Raw genomic sequence first — 20,534 nt, forward strand, 5'->3', positions numbered from 1 at the left:
TAGGTAGACATGATGGTAACCTCCTAACTTAGGATGGTCTACTTATCAACTCTTACCTTTGCATTCACCAGCATTCCTCAGTTGTCTCAGTCTTCCTGCACCCCAGCCTCACTTTGGAATGTCCTTATTCTTCAGGGAAAGCTCCACGATCCCCAGCTGATGGGAATCATTCCTCGAATTGCCCGAGACATCTTCAACCACATCTACTCCATGGATGAGAACCTGGAGTTCCATATCAAGGTGGTCTTGGCATGACAGCTGGGTATCCCCAGATGGGAAATGGGAGGGGAAGATCTAGAATGAGCCCATCGAAGTTCTGGAACATCCCAATCTACCCACCCACTCTGGTTACCTCAGCTCTCCTCCACCAGCACATTCTCTTCTGCTCTTTCTCTCCCACCACCAACATCATTTGAGCAGGTCACATTAGCTTGGGATGCGTATGTCAGACTTCAGCTAGGTGTTCTTCACTTCATACTTCTTATTCCTCCCTAACCAGGTTTCTTACTTTGAGATTTACCTGGACAAAATCCGTGACCTTCTAGATGGTGAGTGGTGTTTAGGTTCTAGTGGGAGGGGAGGGAGGGGGTGCATATGAGGGGGGGTGAGGAAAAGAAAGATTACATTGCTTTTGGGCAGGAGACACGAAGGGCACGCATGGATGCTCACACTCAGACCCAGGCCCTTGGCTCCACTCACCAAGAAGTTCCTAAAACTGAGAGAGTCAGCAGATGAGTTATGGGCCCAGGCCTAGTTAGAAACAGCTGGAGAGCCCTGGGGCAGGAATCCTGAAAGAGGAGGAGGAACTGAGCCTTCAGCGTGTGCAGGGAGTTCAGGCCACACAGGGGGACCTTCTTCCCATTAACATACACAAGAGACCACCATCTGAGTGGACTGCGGGGTGCAGAGGAGGTGGGGGGAGTGCTGGCCATCCTCACTCTACATTGTCTTGATTCAGTGACCAAGACAAATCTGTCTGTGCACGAGGACAAGAACCGGGTGCCATTTGTCAAGGTGAGAGTGGGGGCAAGGGGCTCCCATGTGGGGCCAGTGCATTGAGAGTGTGGGTGAGGGAGGAGGGTAGGGTCAGTGACTCAGAAGTCGGAGGGTAGAGATGTCCTGGAGGGGTAAGATTGTGCCAAGGGGCTGGGGAAAGTGAGGGTCTTGGAAAAGACACTGCCTTGAAAGGTCACTGGGTCACTGTGTAGGCAATTTCATTTGAAGATCAAAGCTTATGGGTCACTGTCCATTTGCCCCCTGCAGGGTTGTACTGAACGCTTTGTGTCCAGCCCCGAGGAGATTTTAGATGTGATTGACGAGGGGAAATCTAATCGTCATGTGGCTGTCACCAGTGAGTGGGGACATAAGGAGCTCTTGAGTTTTGGGGGTCTGCCTCCACTCTCTACCCTCTGGGGCTGAGACTTGAAAATGAGCAAGGGAAGAGTGTGTCCTCCAGAGGAGGAGTGCCCCTTATCTTATGGCCCTGCTGCCCTGTACTGGCAGGGCTAGTCTTGGTTGTCACCCTCTCTTTTATTGGGTGGGGCTGGGGTTAGTGGATGCTGGGACCCGAGGGCTTCAGCTCCCCAGGGGTTGGTAAGGGGACTGTCTCTCCCTTGCTCCTGCAGACATGAATGAACACAGCTCTAGAAGCCACAGCATCTTCCTCATCAACATCAAGCAGGAGAATATGGAAACTGAGCAGAAGCTCAGTGGAAAGCTGTATTTAGTGGACCTGGCAGGGAGCGAGAAGGTTGGAGGCCCTTTGGGGGGTGGGGGTGGGTAAAGAAGGAGTTAGTCTCCTTTTTAATTAAACACATTTAAAGTTGAGATATAATCCACATGCCATGGAGCTCACAATTTTTAAGTATAAAAACCACTTTAGTATTTAGTTACTCCCTCTTTCCTGCCCCAGCCTCTTGCCACCCCTTATCTACTTTCTGTTTCTATGGATTTGCCTATTTTGGGGATTTCATATAAATGGAATCATATAATATGTGACATGGGTTGGCGTTTTGTAAGAGAGTTGAGGGGAACATGGGAAAGGCCTTCCTGATCCTGAACAAGCCTCCCTTTAACTCTGATGCCTTCCCCCATCCCTCGTCTCTCCTTGGACTGAGTCCCCCTAAGTGGAGAAGAGGTGGTGAGAGCCCCCCTGCAGCCGCTCATGGCACACTCATCCCTTAATGCCTGGATAGGTCAGCAAGACTGGGGCAGAGGGAGCTGTGCTGGACGAGGCAAAGAACATCAACAAGTCGTTGTCAGCCTTGGGGAACGTGATCTCCGCGCTGGCTGAGGGCACCGTGAGTTCCTCAGGTCCCTCTTGCCCCTCAAACTCCCCCTTCTCCCCTCACCTTCTCCCAGTGCCCCAGATAATCAGGCCCCAGCCCATGTGCTGGTGATCCCAGTTAGCATCTCCATCCTCTCCGATGCCTCTGTCAGTTCCCTTTTTCTGACCCGTGGTCTCCCTCTTCCCTCAGAAAAGCTATGTTCCATATCGTGACAGCAAAATGACCCGGATTCTCCAGGACTCCCTGGGAGGAAACTGCCGGACGACTATGTTCATTTGCTGCTCGCCATCCAGTTACAATGATGCCGAGACCAAGTCCACGCTGATGTTTGGGCAGCGGTCAGTGGCAGGGGCCCCACAGGAACCCCGGGGCCAGCTCGCTGCCCCTGCTGTACTCTCTCCGCTCAGTGTCAGCCAGGCCTTACTGTAGGTCCTCTCTCTTTCCTCCTCTTCTCCCCACCCAGGGCAAAGACCATTAAGAACACTGCTTCAGTGAATCTGGAGCTAACTGCTGAGCAGTGGAAGAAGAAATATGAGAAGGAGAAGGAGAAGACAAAGGCTCAGAAGGAGACAATTGCAAAGCTGGAGGCTGAGCTGAGCCGATGGCGCAATGGTTAGGGAGGGGCGGGGTGGGAGCGCGAGATTGCGGGGGCGGGGGGGGGGGGGGAGGCGGGCAGAGGGGGCCCTCCCTGGAGTGATGTATAAGGTCAATCCAATCTCCGAGAAGGGGGGCTGTTTTGTGGAGGGGTGTGTTGGAGCAGTCATGAGGAGAGGGCTGGCGAGGCCCCCACCCTCTTAAAAGGCTGACAGTCCACTTGGCAGGCGATGGAGGACTGGAGATCTTGGTTTGGCCGAGGAGGGAGGGAGGGAGGGAGGGGTCGCGGGTGCAGCTCTCTCTAGTCCCATCCCTCACTTGTTCTGCCCCTTCACCAGGAGAAAATGTGCCCGAGACTGAGCGCCTGGCCGGGGAGGACGCAGCGCTGGGAGCCGAGCTCTGTGAGGAGACACCCGTGAACGATAACTCCTCCATCGTGGTGCGCATCGCCCCCGAGGAGCGGCAGAAATACGAGGAGGAGATCCGCCGCCTCTATAAGCAGCTGGACGACAAGGTGAGGGCAGCCGGGTGGGGTGTGGGGGTCAGCCCTGTGGACTGAGAGGTGAGGGATTCAAAAGTGAACTACACTGCCTTTTCTTTTTTTTTCCTGATCTTCAAAGTGATATATGCTCATTATTGAAAATGGGCAAAATAAATAAAAATATAACAGAAAATTCAACTCATTCACCATCCCTCCATTCAGAGATGGCACTGTGGACTTTTTGCTTTTCTCTGTCTGTGTGCCATGCAATTGAGATATGCTATAAAAATAATTTTGCATCCTGATTTTTTTCATTCAGCATTAATTAATGAGCAGTTTCCTACTTCATTAACAATTCTTTATAAAAGTATTTTTAACTGGCTGCCCAACAGTCCATTTATCAAAGCATATTGAACCATTCATTTATTACAGGGCTTCCAGTTTTGGGGTTTTTGTTTTTGTTTTTTTGCCATTATCAGTAACTGATATGAATACCTTTGCCTTTTATGCATAACACTTTGCTTCTTGGGTGATTTGATTAGATTAGAGGTGAGAGCTGGGTTAAAGGATATGAACATTTAAAGGTTCTTGGGGTATATCGTCAAGGTTGTTATAACCAAGATGGTGTAACTTCTAGGAAGAAAATAATTTAAAGGTGGGGGCAAGAAGTAGAGGAAAGAAGTTGAGGAAAGACCTCTTTTTAGGGGATGGGGTTCCTAAATCAAAGTCTAAACTCTCAGGATTTTTATCAGCTCCTACCTCTGTCACCCACTCATAACTCTAAATTGGCAGCAATAGCTTCCCTTCACTCTGACTTTTCCCCTTACCTCCAATAGGATGATGAGATCAACCAGCAGAGTCAACTCATAGAGAAGCTCAAGCAGCAAATGCTGGACCAAGAAGAGGTAATGGGAAGTTGTGAAAGACATGAGAGAAAAGGGGTTTGTGTTCATCCCTGAAAGGGATGGAAGAAGGGGCATTCTGCTTAAGGGTTAGTCACCCTCAAAACTTCAAGAGTCTGGGAAGCTAACTGGGTCTTTTCTTCATTCTGGTTCTAACTTATTTTAGTTTCCCTGTTTGCTTGAAGCCTAAAGCCCATTTCCTCTTGACTCTTTGGCACTTGCCTCTCTTTAGAGCTATACCTGGGTGGGGGTTTCCACCTCCGCAGAACAAGGGGTTCATGAAACTGGCCAAGAAAGCAAGCTCCCTCACCAGCCTCACTTTCCTTGAAGCTGCTGGTATCTACTCGAGGAGACAATGAGAAGGTCCAGCGGGAGCTGAACCACCTGCAATCAGAGAATGACGCTGCAAAGGATGAGGTGAAGGAAGTGCTGCAGGCGCTGGAGGAGCTGGCGGTCAACTATGACCAGAAGTCCCAGGAGGTGGAGGAGAAGAGTCAGCAGAATCAGCTGCTGGTGGATGAGCTTTCTCAGAAGGTGGTGAGTGGCCTACTAGAGGTCCAAGAGCTCCGTGCCCTCAGAACATGTTCTATGTCCAAAGGGACCACTGCGTCCTTCCAGGGCAGTTTGCACCTTTGCTCTGCTATCAGTTTGTCATGAGACACTGCCCTTTGCTCTCCAGGCCCCCTCTCACTTCCAGATACTTCTCAATAGCAGCCTGTAGGTCATGCACGGAGGAAGAAACTGCTACCTGGGCTGGGGAGGGGAGCTGGAAGATGGCAATTGAAATGATCTAAGGGGCTGTCCCCAGGCCACCATGCTGTCCCTGGAGTCTGAGTTGCAGCGGCTACAGGAGGTCAGTGGACACCAGCGAAAACGAATTGCTGAGGTACTGAACGGGCTGATGAAGGACTTGAGTGAGTTCAGTGTCATCGTGGGCAATGGAGAGATTAAGCTGGTGAGTGGGGTAGGAGGCAGTGGTCTTGTGGATGTCATTCTTGTTCTGGGCACTGGTGGGAGATGCAAGGAAACAATCCAGACCCTAAGGTATACTGAGAAAGGTGGGCCAGAGATCCAGATAATAGGCCTTCAAACTAGACTCAGGAAAAGAAGTACAGGTTTGCATAGACTCAACTGAGAATACCCAATCTAAAGGGTGCTGAATGAAGAAACAGTGGAGATGTGTTTGTAGTAGAATTTAGAGATGGGGGCACGGAGTCAGAAATGACATATGCAAATATGTGGAAGTGGGGATAACCCAGGTGGGGGATCAGGCAGATCAGTTTGGCCACAGAAGAAAATCCTACTCCTTTGTAAAACGGTTGGACTGTTGGAATTGGATCCTAAAATGCAGATAGAGGAATTTAGATTTTGTCTTAATTTGCCTCAGCTCCTATCACAAATACCACAAACTGGTTTGGGCTTAAACAACAGGAATTTATGAGTTCATGGTTTTAAGGCTAGAAGAAGTGCATTTTGGTTCTGGCTGCTGGGCATCCTTGGGGTTCCTTGGCTTTCCTGTCACATAGCAATATCCATCCCTTTCTGGCTTCTGTGACTTTTGGGTTCTCTTTATAAGGCTCAAGTAATCTGGATTAAGTGTCTCCTAGTTCAGTTTGCCATCCTTAACTAATGGATCAAACACCCACAGGGACACAGATCAAGATTAAGAACATGTGTTTGAAAAATGTGTGAAATGCCAGGTGATAGGGTTGTTCAGAAAATATCTGTCCATCTGAGTCCCTGTGTGTGTGTGTGTGTGTGTGTGTGGTTGCATAGAAAGTAAAATGGAATGGCTAAAAGACTTCCCTGCTGTAGATAACATTTCTTCCCTTCTTTGACCACCCACAGCCGGTGGAGATCAGTGGAGCCATCGAAGAGGAGTTCACTGTGGCCCGACTCTACATCAGCAAAATCAAATCTGAAGTCAAGTCTGTGGTCAAGCGGTGCCGGCAGCTGGAGAACCTCCAGGTTGAATGTCATCGCAAGATGGAAGTGACTGGGCGGGAGCTCTCATCCTGCCAACTTCTCATCTCCCAGGTGAGTGCCTAAGGTTGAGAGCCTTTGGCTGCTATGAGAGAAAGAGGGCTACTTCCAGTTATGGGATTAAAACTCCCAGCACTCATCTTTATATCAAAATTCTACAGTTAACTGAAATCAAGGACAGAAGAAGAGCTTGGGTGGTGGTGGGGAGGGTCCAGGCTGGAGAAGGAAAGGAGGATCTAAAGGAAGGGTCTCCAGAGGAATGTTCCCCTACCCTCTATCCCCAAGGAAGGCACAGTAAGGGTGGAGGGCAAGAGGGGATTTATGGAGGTCTATACAGCCAGGAATTGTCTTTTGTTTCATCCATCTTCCTCCTCTCACCTCTTCCCTACCAGCACGAGGCCAAGATCCGCTCGCTTACAGAATACATGCAGAGTGTGGAGTTAAAGAAGCGACACCTGGAAGAGTCCTATGACTCCTTGAGTGATGAGCTGGCCAAGCTCCAGGCGCAGGGTGAGGCCTTCTTAAACCTCCATCCCACCTGTCCTGGGATCTGAGCTCCCAGGAGGCACAAGAGAAAGTAACAAACATCAAAAGAAACCACCAGCTAACTTGGTCACCCAAGCATTGTCTTGAAATCATGAATGCCAACTCACATGCTATTTAGCCAAATTGCCTGTAGCTTATATTACATGAACCATGAGTTTATATTACAAAGAGCCTAGCCCCATCCCACCCACCCCCCATTGCTTTCTGCCCTTGTTATGTCCAATTGGTATATCCTAACCCAGAAAAACACCCATTCTGGGCCCATTCTGTATGGATGTCCCCTGCCCTGCCTAGAGCTTTTATGCCAATGTAGAAAGTTCTTTCTGAAGGAGGTGCATGGAACATTGTCTGTCTTCCCCTCTTTCCCTCAGAAACTGTGCATGAAGTGGCCCTGAAGGATAAGGAGCCAGACACGCAGGATGCAGATGAAGTGAAGGTGAGTGGGGAGGGTGTGAGGGATGATTGGGCCCAGGCTCTCCCACAGCTGGTTATCTGAGAGTCTGGCTTTGAGCTCAGGGTGCGGTTGTTTGCAGAAGGCTCTGGAGCTGCAGATGGAGAGTCACCGTGAGGCCCACCACCGGCAGCTGGCCCGGCTCCGGGATGAGATCAATGAGAAGCAGAAGACCATTGATGAGCTCAAAGAGTAAGGACCGCCGAGAGAAAGGGTTCCAACCCATTCTCTTGCTTTGCTGCGCACACTCAAATGCTCCTTCTTGAGCCCAGGATCCGGTTCTTGAACTTCCCTGTGTCTTTCCCTCAATGATGACATGACTTAGCTGGCCACCTTCGGAGACTATCCTTGAGGCTCTTGCATTTAGATAACCCAGGGTTCCCTACTCCATCACAGGAACTGTGACTTGAGTGTGCCTCTCATGCCAAAGGGAGATGCATCATTTCCAACTGTACTTGCTTATATGCAGAGAGGAGAGGGAGCATGTTTGAGGAGATGGTCTACCCTTTTCTCCTCATCGACATTTTCTTTTCCCTCCCTGATAACTCTTTACCCTCCGTAGCCTGAATCAGAAGCTCCAGTTGGAGCTAGAGAAGCTTCAGGCTGACTACGAGAAGCTGAAGAACGAAGCACATGAGAAGAGTACCAAACTCCAGGAGCTGACGTGAGTGACAAAGCCGCCCATCAGCCCACACCATAGAGGCTCAGGGCTGCTGCTCAGTCACACGGGTGCATGTGGATGGGAATGTGGTGACTCCCGGGAAGCAAGTGCCTTGAAAGTGATTTGGTGGAGTGGAGAAGGAAAAAAAAAAAAGACTATTAGAATTGACCACTGTTGAGTACCAGCTGACATGGAAATCTGTGATGTTCTGCTAAATATAAAGAGCAGTTTACAAAACAGTATAAAAGAGCCCATAAAAAATTTACATGTGAATATATAAGGCTTCAAGGCATATAAAAAATAGCCTTGAAGACAGGCACTGAAGCACTCATGTGGTGTCTCACCTCTAGGCAGTAGAATCATGGGCTTTAAAAAACAAAAATCCTCGTTTTACATATCTCTTTTTTTTCCTCAAATTTTTACACAGGGAACATGGGGAACTCGTTAAATAAATAAACAAACAAATAAATAGAAACAGAAGGAGTGGAGGGAGGGAGGGGGAGAGGAAGGAAGGGAAGAATCCTGAAGGATTTCTCTGCTTGTCTCTCTCTCTCTCCTTCTTTCTGTTGCTGTAGATTTCTGTACGAGCGACACGAGCAGTCCAAGCAGGACCTCAAGGGTCTGGAGGAGACCGTTGTGAGTGGTTTCCTCCTGTGCCAAGTTAATAGGGTGGGGGAGTTTCATTTCGTGCCCCCCCCCCCCAGTTCTCCTTAACCCATTCCTTCTGCACTTCCGCACACAGATTAGCCAGTCAGTCCTGTGGCATATCAAGACACATCTGTTCCTAAAGGATGGGTGACTCACCTCACGATATAGCCAGAAAGTTACATTGGTCTAGAGGGAGAATGTTGACCTTGACTGGCCCTAACTTTGCATCATTCTTTCCAGGCTCGGGAACTCCAGACCCTCCACAACCTTCGCAAGCTGTTCGTTCAAGACGTCACGACTCGAGTCAAGAAAGTGAGTGTCATCTTGGTGTCTTCCCAGTGCCCACCCTCCCCTCCCATCCCCAGTGCTTCTCTACCCCCTGCTGCCTCCAGTGAGGCTGGCTTGGCCTGCTCTGGGTGAGACCTGTGTGGGCTTGGCTTCACATCTTTTCCTCTTTCTCTACCTTAGAGTGCAGAAATGGAGCCCGAGGACAGTGGGGGGATTCACTCCCAAAAGCAGAAGATTTCCTTTCTTGAGAACAACTTGGAACAGCTTACAAAGGTTCACAAACAGGTGAGAGTCAGGGAAAGGGGTGAAGAGAATTCTTGAAGCCAGGTACTCAGTATACCCTCATCCTTAGAGGGCCCCTGGATTTAGGAAAATCTAGTTGCATGTTTTCCTTCCTTGTCCCTTCTACTTTCCCTACTAACCCCTTATTTATACCATATTTGGTTCCAATATTAACCTTGTTCTTTGTCCCATGCCTGTTTTCCCTCCTCAAAGCTCTCAACCCATGTCTGCTAGAAATAAAATTCCCTAGCCCTGCCCCGGAGGGAAGTTTAAGAGGCACGGGGCTGCGACTATATAAGAGGGATGCAGGTCAGACTTGAGGCAGAGATGGAAGGCAAGACAGACAAGAAGCAAAGGAATTGACTTTCTCTCATAGGGAGAACTCCATCTACCTGAGCCTGGGGCAGGCATGCAGGGAGATGAAATTAAGTCCTCTAGGTGGCTCTCCAGCCCCTGGTTGCGGCCAGTCAAAACTCCTGTGTATTAAGTGCTGCCTCTCTGTCCCCTCCTTGCTGCTGCGATTCCTTAGGTGGATGACTGGGTTGCAAAGGTATGGGGCAGGGAGGTAGAAGGGGCAGTCCAAAGGAGTCAGGACAGGAAATGTTTGGTGCGTGTAGAGCAGGGCATTCTCCCTAGGGCCGCGTATCTGAATCCTGAAGGCAGGCTGTTCCACAGTCTGTCAGCTGGCTCTTTAACCTAATTACAAAGTGAACCCTAACCCAAATCTCATTCCTCTCCTCAAATCTACCTTAAAATTCATTTAAACACATATTCTAGCTTTCCTACAGTTTAAACTTCTTTACCTCCCCATACGATGTGCAGCATATATAGTAAATACTCAGTGCATCACCCTCTTTTTTTTCTTAATGGAAAAAAATCCCAGACCTGTGGCTGAATTAGAATCTGCAATAAGGATTTATTTTATTTGGCCCTGCAGAGGGTGTTACATTATCTTTTCTGCTTTGCTTATTATGAAGTGTGATAGCATTACAGAAAAATTGACAGGCAGAGGGGAGACACTTGTAATCAATTCTGCCATCTATTTTAATTTCACTTTCCCTCTCTGTCCAAATGCATATTGCTTTTAATGGAACTTTTCCCTCTGGGAAACCACAGGCTGTTTTCTTTTCCTTCATCGAAGCTTATGACTCTGCTTCAAGTCCAAAAAAACCACCACTGCTCACTATAGAGTAAATAGAGGACTCACAGGTCCCTGCCTCAGTAGACACAAGACTAGAAAGGGAAAAGAGAGTGGTGTAGAAACTTCTCAGTTAACAGAAGCTCTGTAGCCAGGGCTACAGCCCTATTACAAATTAAAAGAAACTATTGTCACAGCGAAACATTGTAATACTTTATAAATTGTCCAGAATTAAAGCTGCATGGGAAATATTTCTAGCTTCTGCTCCCCGCCCCCCGCCATGTTCCTGGCTCTGCTGATTCACCTGATAGCTTCCAAGGTCCTGCGCCTTTTGCAGTCTCTCTAGTGGCACCCCGTGAAAAGATCAGGAAATCTTTTCTGGCTGCAAGGTGGTTGCTCCCACATGCTAGCTTTATTTAGACGGGGGAGGGAGAGCCCAGGAAATCCTTGAATGTGAAGGTAATGAGCCCAAGGCTGTGAGACCTCAAACATTTTCTTTCCTTCCTATGGGGGGCTGTGTGTGTGTATAGGGAGGAGCGGGGCGGGCTTCTTTATTCCTGCTTTGGCTCCTGCTCTGCACTGCACCTAACCTGTATTCGTTTCTGCAATGCCACGTCTGCCCTCAAGACTGCTCTTGTGCATTCGCTGCCCCCCACTGTGCATGCCCACAAAGCCGCCTCCGGGCGAGGGGGTTGCCCTGGGGCTGCTGGGCTGGCACAAGCTGTGAAATAAGGGCGGTGGCTCGAGGCCAAAAGGAGACTGTGGCCGGACACTGTCACAAGGGTTCTGGGCTACTGTGGCGTTGGCAGCTTTTGCTGCCCAGAAGTTGTCACTTTTGGATGCCCGGCCACCCTTCTCAGGGAAAAGGAAAGAAATGAACAAAACAGCTCACTAGGTAAAGGGAGTAAGGTCTTTTGATGAAGCATGTTTTCTGACTCTCAATTTTTCTTTATCCTCCCTCCCCACCCCACCCCCACCGTGGGGCTCTGACTGGCTTGCTGGTCTTTCTTTCTGCCCCTGCCCTGCGGCTCATGCCACAGCTGGTACGTGACAATGCAGATCTGCGTTGTGAGCTTCCTAAACTGGAAAAACGACTTAGGGCTACAGCTGAGAGAGTTAAGGCCCTGGAGGGTGCATTGAAGGAGGCCAAGGAGGGTGCGATGAAGGACAAGCGCCGGTACCAGCAAGAGGTGGACCGTATCAAGGAGGCCGTCCGCTACAAGAGTTCGGGCAAGCGAGGCCATTCTGCCCAGATCGGTGAGTGGGGGGGAGGGGGATGTCAGGAGGCAAGGTGGGGTTACCATCTGGAGCAAACTCTACAAACTGCTAAGTGCCAAGCAACTAGATTATTGCTTCTTACCCTCAGCTTCAACCCCCCCACCCCACCCCCAAGAAAAAGTCTAAACTCAGTTCAATTCTAGCTGGATGACCTCAGGAAGCAGGACAACTGTAGGGTAACAGATGGTCTCCTCATGTCATTGTCTTCTTGACCACAGCCAAACCTGTCCGACCTGGGCACTACCCAGCATCTTCACCCACCAACCCCTATGGAACCCGGAGCCCTGAGTGCATCAGCTACACCAACAGCCTGTTCCAGAACTACCAGAACTTGTACCTGCAGGCTGCACCTAGCTCCACCTCAGATATGTAGTGAGTGACCACGGGCATGGGCTGGAGTCCCAACCCAAGGCTCTCTGGACCCTATAAGGTCCTATAAGGTATAGGATTGGTCGACTATTGGGTGAGACTTAATGATTTTCCTAAGTAACTTCATTTCCAACTCTTTCTTGACTTCGTATGTATATGTCTGATGGGAAGGTGGGTGTCTGCCCTCCTGCCTGGAGCTGTCTGTCCTTAGGTCCCTGGGGGTGAGTGTGGGAGGGCTGTGGTTAGTGGTCTTAAGACTAGTGGAGGGTGGGTGTCAGAGGCTGCATCTCTCTTCTCTGCTTCATCCAGCTTTGCAAACTCCTGTACCAGCAGTGGGGCCACGTCTTCTGGTGGCCCGTTGGCTTCCTACCAGAAGGCCAACATGGACAATGGTGAGTGAAAAACATGGACAGTACAGCCATCGGGACCCCCAGGGCAAGCTGAGAGGTATAAGAAAACTAAGTGACCCCGTACCTATCTCTCCAATACCGCCCACTGCTTCAGGGTCTCAGATCCTCTCAGAAGTGGATTCCTCCAATACCTGTGTCCATCCTCACCCTCGCCTTCCTAGGCCCTTTGCCACTGCTTAGAGAGAGGTCAGGGAAGCTTTTTCTCAAACAAAATAATGATGCAGCTTTGGGTAGCAGGGGGATAGGCTGCAGCTATCCCAGATGACAGCTGTGTTCCAAAGTCTTACCTTTTTCTCTAAGGATCTAAGACAATATTTCTAATGTCCATTCTCCTTTTTTCTTTTTCTAATCCTGTGTTCTCAATGATGGATCTCTTCAGGAAATGCCACAGATATCAATGACAACAGGTACACCAGTCTCTCTGGCCTTGGGTTCACTGGGTGGGACTAGATGAAATCATCAAAATTTCCTGCATGCCCTATTTAGAGGTTCCCTGGATCCTTGGGGGGAAGGAGGAGGGAATGAGAGCCCTTATTCCCATCACTGTGTTGAGTCACTCCCTGCTCCTGGGGTAGAACCTCTCCCAACACTGTCCCCTCCTCCAATCCCATCTGTGGCTTCTCCCTATTCTGGATTATGGGTTCTGGGGGAAAATGCTTTTGACATCTCATGACCTGGGTCTCTCTTTTGGGAACTTTGCAACCTTGGGCAAGTCAGCTTTTACTTGAACTAAATTTTCCAGAATTCCTGTAAAACATCAATATTCCCTGCTGTTGGTATCTCACTGGATTGCTGTTAGGGCAAAGTGGCTGCGAGAGGAATGCTTTCATTTACATGGAGTTGACATGTTGTGATCCTCCTAACCGAGATGGGTCTCTTCTTTCCCTCCAGGAGTGACCTGCCATGTGGCTATGAAGCTGAAGACCAGGCCAAGCTTTTCCCTCTCCACCAGGAGACAGCAGCCAGCTAATCCTCCACACCGACTGCTGCATACCTGCACTTTCAGGTAGCTTCGGGCTGCTTCCTCTGACCAGCCTCAGGTCACCTCCTTTCTTGCCCTTCAGCCTCTTTGGTTCTCCTGCTTTTATTTTAACATCTCAAAACTTTTAGTATCCAGTTAGCCCTCAACTCTTGCTCTCCCCATCCTAGGGCTTACATCTGTGCTGCCCCTGGTCATCTGGACAGGGACACTCCCTACTGCCCCCATCTCCGCCCCTTATAGGCTTTTCCGTTGGCTATTGTCCAATACAGTACTACCTTTCTACCACTAGGGGTCACTGCCACATGTCAAAAGAAGTGAGCACAAGGTTGGGTGGCTATTAAGAGACCTTGGGAAATCTCAACCTCCCTCTCCTTCTGCTCTAAAATAATGTTGGAGGGATAGGTCTTTTCTGAACTAAGAATGTGCCAGTAAAGGAGATGTTTGGTTTTCTCCTGTCTTCCTCATATATGTATGTGCCACCAGTAAGCTTTAGGAAGTTCTCCCTAAAGTCTTTTTTCAGCATTCCCCTCCTGTCCTGCTCAGTGGAGCTGGAAATCAGCTGTTCCCCAGCTCCAAGCCCCCATCCTCCACCTCGGTCCCAGGTCCTCTCCCCTAGCAGCATGGGCACCCTCATGTTCATGCATCGTCACCAGGATTTTCACCAAAGTTGCTTTAGAGCTCAGAACTGGACATTGGAATCCTGTTTTATTGTCCACTTTGGGTCCTTGAACTAGAAATGAGAAAACATAGCCAGTTTCTTAGCTAGGCTGCATCCAAGCCAAGCTCTCTCCAGGGATTTCCCAGGATGTAGGCCAGTCACATGAGAAGAAAGGCTTGAAAAGCAAAGAAGCAAGATCAGGGAAAGCAGTGTCAGTGGGGGTGGAGGGGCAGGGGTGGGGAGCGGGGTGTCTTTGTGTTGGTGTTAAAGGAACAGAACTGTAAGCCCAAGTTTGTGCAACTGCCACCCTGTTCCTTTGGAACCAACAGCTCAGGCTCTTCCAGTGGCTGGGCTGCAAAGTGGGTCCTCACACTCTCTTTCTCTTTCTTTCCCAGTTTCTAAGAGGGACTGAGGCCTCTTCTCTCAGCATGCTGCAAACCTGTGGTCTCTGATACTAACTCCCTCCTCAACCCTTGTTGTTTGACTGTACTATGTTTGATGTCTTCTCTTATTCTCTTACTCTGTATATCTTTGTACTCTGTATCTATATATCAAAAAACTGCTGCTATGTCTCTCTTCTCTCTCTGTCCCACTCTCTAAGTATCCAATGATGTATTTAGCAATTTCTAAGCATAGTCTACCCTCCTGATTTGGGGTAATAGGGAGGAGAGTGAATGTTTCTTCTTTCTCTCTCATTTATTCATCTCACACTGAGTGGTGTTAGTCATGGAGATGATCAAAGAGAATATGGGAGCTAGAGGGCTGTGATCCTGCACATGCGTGAATGCGCACACGTGCACAGCACACACCACACACAGGCACACAAACACCCATGCACACAAAGCCTTAAGCAGAAGAATGTCTTAGCATCATAAGAAGACATGGAAATAGACTCTTTCTCCCTTCTTTCTCACATGCAGTCTGAGGGAGCATAAAATGGAAGAGCTGCTAAATTGTATGCATAATTTTCTTCATATACCCCTCACCCCAACAAGGGGATGTCAGGTGTTCACCTATGCCCTACCACGTCTGCCTTTTGGCTCCCCCTTCCTGTTCTTCCCTGGACTGAGAACACGGATTGCTCAAGGAACCACCTCCCTTTCTCTTCAAGTCTCCTATGGATACCCCCTACCCCATCACTCATGACCAGAACCCAGATTCGATGAAAATTACTTTGAACATTTGAGGCGACAGACCCTCCCAACAGTCTATCAAATAGCGATAGTTTAGTTAAGTGTAGTAGAAATTATTGGTTCCTTGAGTTTAGGGGATGAACAGATAGGTTTGGAAATCCCCAAGTTTTGTTTTGTTTGGTTTGCCTCAGTGCCCTCAGGTTGATGTGGTCAGCAAGACTCTTCTCGCAGTCCCATACTGGGTTTGAATGCTCCTCCCTTTGCTGTTAGGTTTGGGGGCTCCCAGTTCATTGGCAAAATATCTGTCTTGTGATGCCTTCCTTTCAAACTGGAGCCTGACTTTTCCTCATTACACATTTTAAGTTTATTTTTTTCCCCAAAAGTTGCTTCTGTGATGCCCCATCTGATATGAAGTGCACTTTAAGGAAAAGAGCAGGGCAGATTTTCCAGAGGTGGAGGAGCCCAAGGGCCTGACCCCTTAGGGCTCTTCCATGCCCCTCTCTTAGCCCATATATCCCCTGGGGAGTGGGGGGGCTGTTGCCTTGGATTCAGATGGTCCCCTCCTTCCACGTGGTGCTGAGGGGGTTTCCAGGGAACTGTGGGGATGGAGGATGGAAGTCACTAGCCGACCCATTCAAGGAAGAAAGTCTGGTGTCCGGATATCCAGGCTTATTTAGGCTAGAAGACAGGGGTCCCCCAGTATGAGGGTGCCCATACCTAGCTTCTAAGATAGGAAACAAAGGTTAGTGTGAGTACAAACTGGTAAGTACAAGCTTTAGTGGTTTGCCTCCTGCAAAGGAAAAACACTACTCCCTTTACCTGTTGGGTCCCTTTTGGCAACTAAGGAGAAACGTGGGGCAGGGGGGGAGTACCAAAGGGGTGTGGAATAAATTCCAAGGCAGTTACTTTCAAACATTTTAAAAAACAAATCTGATATAGAGCCCTGATATGAAAACGAACTATAAATGGTACAGACCTAGGCAGTCTGTAATGTCTTTGATAGAAAATGCTTCATTACTTGAAAAGCCATCGAAACAGTCTTAAGAGCCCCTGAGGGCCTGAGGGTAGGGCAGTTTGAAGACCACTGCTCTGGGGGAAGGAGTTCAGTCTGGCTCCCCTTTGCCAAACCTGCCACTCATTGCAAAGGAGGAAAGTGTGAGGGTAGACGAGCTACATTGTATCCAGACCCTTCAGGAAAGGATGGAGTATACCTGTGCACCTGTGATCTGGGAGAGAAGGGAACCAAGCTGCTACGTGATTTGAGTCCCTCACTTAGGGGAATATCGATAAAGGGGCTTATGCTAATTTTTGCCACCAGGGTACCAAAGAATCCCGTGGGTTTTATGTAATCTTGCCACCAAATGATGCTTTTGAAAAACACAAAAGGAAAACTTGAAGGTGTAAAGCAGATGATGAGAGAGGTGACACAGAGGGGGGCAGCCTTCTCTTTATCAAGATAAAAGGGAACTATAATCCACTTACATAATTAAGAAACAAGACACACAAACCCTTCACCAGAAACGTCATACTGCATCCTCTTCCTCCCCGCCCTCACTGCACCCCTTCCAGAGAGCCAGGGTCACCACGAGGGGTACCTGGTCTGCACACTCACATCTGCCAAAATGTTGCATGCCAGCGTGGAAGACAAACCAAACCGCACAAACCCCAGTGTGTATTTACTTGATGTACATAGATATGTTTAAAATAAAATAAATTCAATGATGACTCTACGGTGTTATAAATCTTCGTTATCCCTCCCCAGTCTTACTCCCTTCCTTACAGGTAATAGCATTTGACTGTGTGGCATATATCTTTCAGGATGTTTTTCTACCTATTGACACACACAAGTGTTTTGTTTTTGTTTTCCGAATGACAATATATCTTGGAGATCTTTTCTTGTCAGTATATAGACTTACCTCATTGAAAAAAAAAAAACCCTCCTCAGATATCACTGAGGAGGCTGAATTGTGCCATTTAGAAGAAGAATGGAAGGCGATGCATCTGTTGGCATGCTTTCAAAAGTCCTGGAGAATCAGTTGCTTTAGACTACCAAACTAGTGGAAGAACATCTAGATTCTGAAACTCAGAAACTGGATCAGATAAATGAAGATGAATTGGAACGCCTCAAAAAAAAAAAGAGACTTGAAGCACTAAGGAAAGCTCAACAGCAGAAACAAGAATGGCTTTCTAAAGGACATGGGGAATATAGAAAAATCCCTGGTGAGAGAGATTTTTTTCAAGAAGTCAAGGAGAGTAAAAAAGTAGTCTGCCATTTCTACAGAGACTCCACATTCAGGTGTAAAATGCTGGACAGACATTTAGCAATACTGTCTAAGAAACATACTGGGACAAAATTTTTGAAGCTGAACGTGGAAAAAGCACCTTTCCTTTGCGAGAGACTGTGTATCAAAGTCATTCCCGCACTAGCACTGGTAAAAGATGGGAAAACACAAGATTATGTTGTTGGATTTCCTGATCTAGGAAATTCGGGTGACTTTACCACAGAAACTTTAGAATGGAGGCTCGGTTGTTCTGGTATTCTTAATTGCAGTGGAAATTTAATGGAGCCACCACTTCAAAGCCAAAAGAAATTTGGAACAAGCTTCACAAAGTTGGAAAAGAAAACAATCCGAGGAAAGAAATACTCTTCAGACTCTGATGATGATTAGAGCTCAGTTAAAACTCTTTGTAAATCATCTTTTGATTTCTCCTTACTTTAGATTTAGATGTTTTTTCTAAATTCTCTTGGTTTTAATACATTTTTCATCTAATGCTCATATTCTGGAGTTTCATACAGTTGTATCACATTGAAAGGCATCCTTGATATTTTCTGTGTGGAGATCATGGTAAGTTGAGGAAAACTCTTGCATTCTTAAATTTTCTGGGAAAGGTCTAGCTTTCCCGTTTTTGAGGTTGATTTGATCACAATGTGGTTCTTTTATCTTTATACCACTCACAATTGTATTTCTAATTTACTGAGTTAGAAATTCAACAAACTAAAAAAAAATACATAATTTTCCATATATTTGACCTATAATTTATTCCTCTACTGATGGATTTCTAGGTTGTTTGCAATTTCTAACAACAACAACAAAATGGTATCCTGTTCTCTTTGGTTTTTTCACCCAGACCATCACCTCAGTCCCAGCATGAATTCCTTCCTTCTCCAGTGCACCTCTCCATCTCTCCTTTGCTAATACTCAATTCTCCTGTCCCAGGATCATTTTCAACAATCACCTTTCCAATCCCATATAGATGCTCCTACCTGTCTTCTGTTCGTATCTAAAGCTTCTGAGATGAATGGGGAAAATGGTACAACCAAAAAAACTAAAAACGAAGAGCATACAAACCTAACTGGACTTTCAGTTCTGCTCAACATTCCTTCTGTGGATCTCTGCTCAGTTTCCTCTCCTACCCTCCAGAGCAAATGGATGAAACCTTACTCCTTAAGATTCCTTCCTACCCTCCTCCGTCAGACAACAAAGGGAAAATTAAGGTGCCACCATGGTATTCTGCATCTCCCCCTCACACCTAAACATTTTCCACTATCTGCACATATACTTTCCTTTCTCTCCTGACAAGTGATAAATATCCCTTCTCTGCGCTAAAAGTAAAGCCCTTCTAGATCCTTCATTCTCAAGATACTCACATTGAGCCCCGATATATAAAATAACCCAAAATGATTCAAATTTGGGCAGTTTGCATCATCTTTGTTAACTTCTTGTTAACTTCTGTCTTAATGGTTTCTTCCCTTCTCCATGTAAGGTCTCTCTCCCATAAAAGTCCCTCCCTTCATCCTGTGTTTATCTATAAGCTACACCCTTATCTTGTTTTCTTACAAGCAAATTTCCTGAAAAAGTTCCAATTCCTTTCCCCACTCCACCTCCCATTCACTCCTCAGCCCACCTCGATCTGGCTTTTGTTCTGCTGAAACTGCTTTTCCAAAGGTCACTAGTTATTACTATAATGGGCCCTCTCCCTCCTTGTCTTGTTTCACCTCTCCATGACATTTGACACTGCTCTCTCCTCCTTCCTTCTGTAAACTCCCTTGGTTTCAGTGACCCCGCTTTCCCAGTTCTGCTTTTACCCTCTGGTCACCACATCTCAATCTTCTCCTTCTCTACCACTCCCTTAAATGCTGCTTTATCCCAGGTTCAAGCCTTGGCTCTTTCCTTCTTTTTTCTGGGAGATGCCATACACAGCCACAGATTTCACAACAATCTTTAAATCTGTATCGCCAGCCCAGATCTTTCTGCTGAGCTCTGGGTCCATATATCCAATTGCCCTTGGGTACTTAAAACATATTCCAAACTGAACTAATCTTTTCACCCAAACTGCTCATTTTCACATCGGCACTGGCCCTCCAAGGCTTAACCAGAAGCATGGGACTCATGTTCAGTGGCTCCCTTTCCCTCAAAACCCACATCCACTAAGAATTTTCCCAATTAACACCAAACTATATCCTCAGATACTTAGTCCTTTCCCCTCCTTCCCATCAGCCACTATTTTAGTTCACTTGTGCATGGACTTTTGCAATACTCCAGTCACCTTTCAGAATGATGCCTGAGTGGTTCTTCTAAAAGCACGTTTAATACCTTAAAACCACTTAGAAGGTCTCCAGTGCCTACCCTCTCCAACTTAAGTCTTGGCTCTTCCTGCCGATTTTCAAGTTCCAGCCCTTCTTTACTACGGATATCTCCCAGAAATGGACTCATTCTTTCTTGCCTCCAGGACTTTGTACACTGTTCTCTCAGAAAGGCTTTTAACCCCTCGCCCTGAACTCCACCCTGCCTTCGATATCCAGCTTAGAGTCTCCATCCTTTCTGAAGCCTTCCTTAGTCAGCCACACTTCCTTTCTTTGTGTCACTAACATTGCCTCACACCCAGCTCTAGTACAGCACGTATCTCGCATATTGCAACTTTCTCCTGTCGCCGGTCATGCCGTTAGACTGAACTCCTTGAGGGCAGGAACTGTTATCCCCTGCTGCAATCAGAGTAGAATCAGCACCGACAACCGGCACAACTTGACGCTCAAAGAATACTTGCGAAATGAATAAATGAACGAAATATTAAAAAGGCGCAAGTCTGCCCCTCCCCAACCCGGACTTTGTAAACAAATGTTTTCGGGTTAGGTTCAGGCCCAAAGTCAAAACGGGACAAAACCCGAAGGCGGCGACTTTGCAGCAAAGAAGCGCCACACCTGGGAGGGAGTCAGGCCAGCCCAGGGTACACCCCATCGCCTCGTCGACTGGTCAGGCCCTCCCGGGTGCTGGAGGACCTCCAGGAACGGGTTCCAGCGCGCCGGCCGCTGAGTCAGGTGAACCCACCACCGCTGGGGAGCCGGGGCAGGCGGGCGGGCAGCGGGGCGGGGCGGGGCGGGGCGGGGCGGGGCGGGCAGAGTTGGCTCCTCCCCGCCCGTCTGCGCGCCTGCGGACCAGCCTC

The 20,534-nt window shown here is 47.9% G+C and overlaps 1 protein-coding gene and 1 pseudogene across 3 annotated transcripts in view; both read left to right on the plus strand.

The window, feature by feature from the left end:
- KIF5A (kinesin family member 5A) overlaps positions 1 to 20,424 on the plus strand; it is a 33,961-nt gene extending 13,537 nt beyond the window's left edge. Inside the window, exons 4-29 of one of the 3 annotated variants that reach the window (XM_077111201.1) lie at positions 136 to 240; positions 500 to 548; positions 959 to 1,014; positions 1,264 to 1,351; positions 1,626 to 1,750; positions 2,196 to 2,300; positions 2,478 to 2,626; positions 2,752 to 2,900; positions 3,221 to 3,396; positions 4,200 to 4,268; positions 4,596 to 4,802; positions 5,074 to 5,220; positions 6,114 to 6,302; positions 6,641 to 6,758; positions 7,166 to 7,230; positions 7,328 to 7,437; positions 7,808 to 7,909; positions 8,482 to 8,542; positions 8,795 to 8,866; positions 9,023 to 9,127; positions 11,303 to 11,519; positions 11,759 to 11,912; positions 12,219 to 12,301; positions 12,699 to 12,726; positions 13,211 to 13,325; positions 20,225 to 20,424. In XM_077111201.1, coding sequence (XP_076967316.1) covers positions 136 to 240; positions 500 to 548; positions 959 to 1,014; positions 1,264 to 1,351; positions 1,626 to 1,750; positions 2,196 to 2,300; positions 2,478 to 2,626; positions 2,752 to 2,900; positions 3,221 to 3,396; positions 4,200 to 4,268; positions 4,596 to 4,802; positions 5,074 to 5,220; positions 6,114 to 6,302; positions 6,641 to 6,758; positions 7,166 to 7,230; positions 7,328 to 7,437; positions 7,808 to 7,909; positions 8,482 to 8,542; positions 8,795 to 8,866; positions 9,023 to 9,127; positions 11,303 to 11,519; positions 11,759 to 11,912; positions 12,219 to 12,301; positions 12,699 to 12,726; positions 13,211 to 13,289 — 2,808 coding nt within the window. In that variant the 3' untranslated portion in view covers positions 13,290 to 13,325; positions 20,225 to 20,424. Of the gene's footprint in view, positions 1 to 135; positions 241 to 499; positions 549 to 958; positions 1,015 to 1,263; positions 1,352 to 1,625; positions 1,751 to 2,195; positions 2,301 to 2,477; positions 2,627 to 2,751; positions 2,901 to 3,220; positions 3,397 to 4,199; positions 4,269 to 4,595; positions 4,803 to 5,073; positions 5,221 to 6,113; positions 6,303 to 6,640; positions 6,759 to 7,165; positions 7,231 to 7,327; positions 7,438 to 7,807; positions 7,910 to 8,481; positions 8,543 to 8,794; positions 8,867 to 9,022; positions 9,128 to 11,302; positions 11,520 to 11,758; positions 11,913 to 12,218; positions 12,302 to 12,698; positions 12,727 to 13,210; positions 14,174 to 14,354; positions 15,951 to 20,224 lie in introns of those variants that run through there. The other 2 variants (XM_077111200.1, XM_077111202.1) reach the window with 2 other exon arrangements.
- LOC143642597 (thioredoxin domain-containing protein 9 pseudogene) lies at positions 16,967 to 18,177 on the plus strand (annotated as a pseudogene).
- Positions 20,425 to 20,534: the final 110 nt, after the last annotated feature.

This window comes from Tamandua tetradactyla, chromosome 7 (genome assembly GCF_023851605.1).
Source record: "Tamandua tetradactyla isolate mTamTet1 chromosome 7, mTamTet1.pri, whole genome shotgun sequence".
In the NCBI taxonomy this organism is placed as follows: domain Eukaryota; kingdom Metazoa; phylum Chordata; class Mammalia; order Pilosa; family Myrmecophagidae; genus Tamandua; species Tamandua tetradactyla.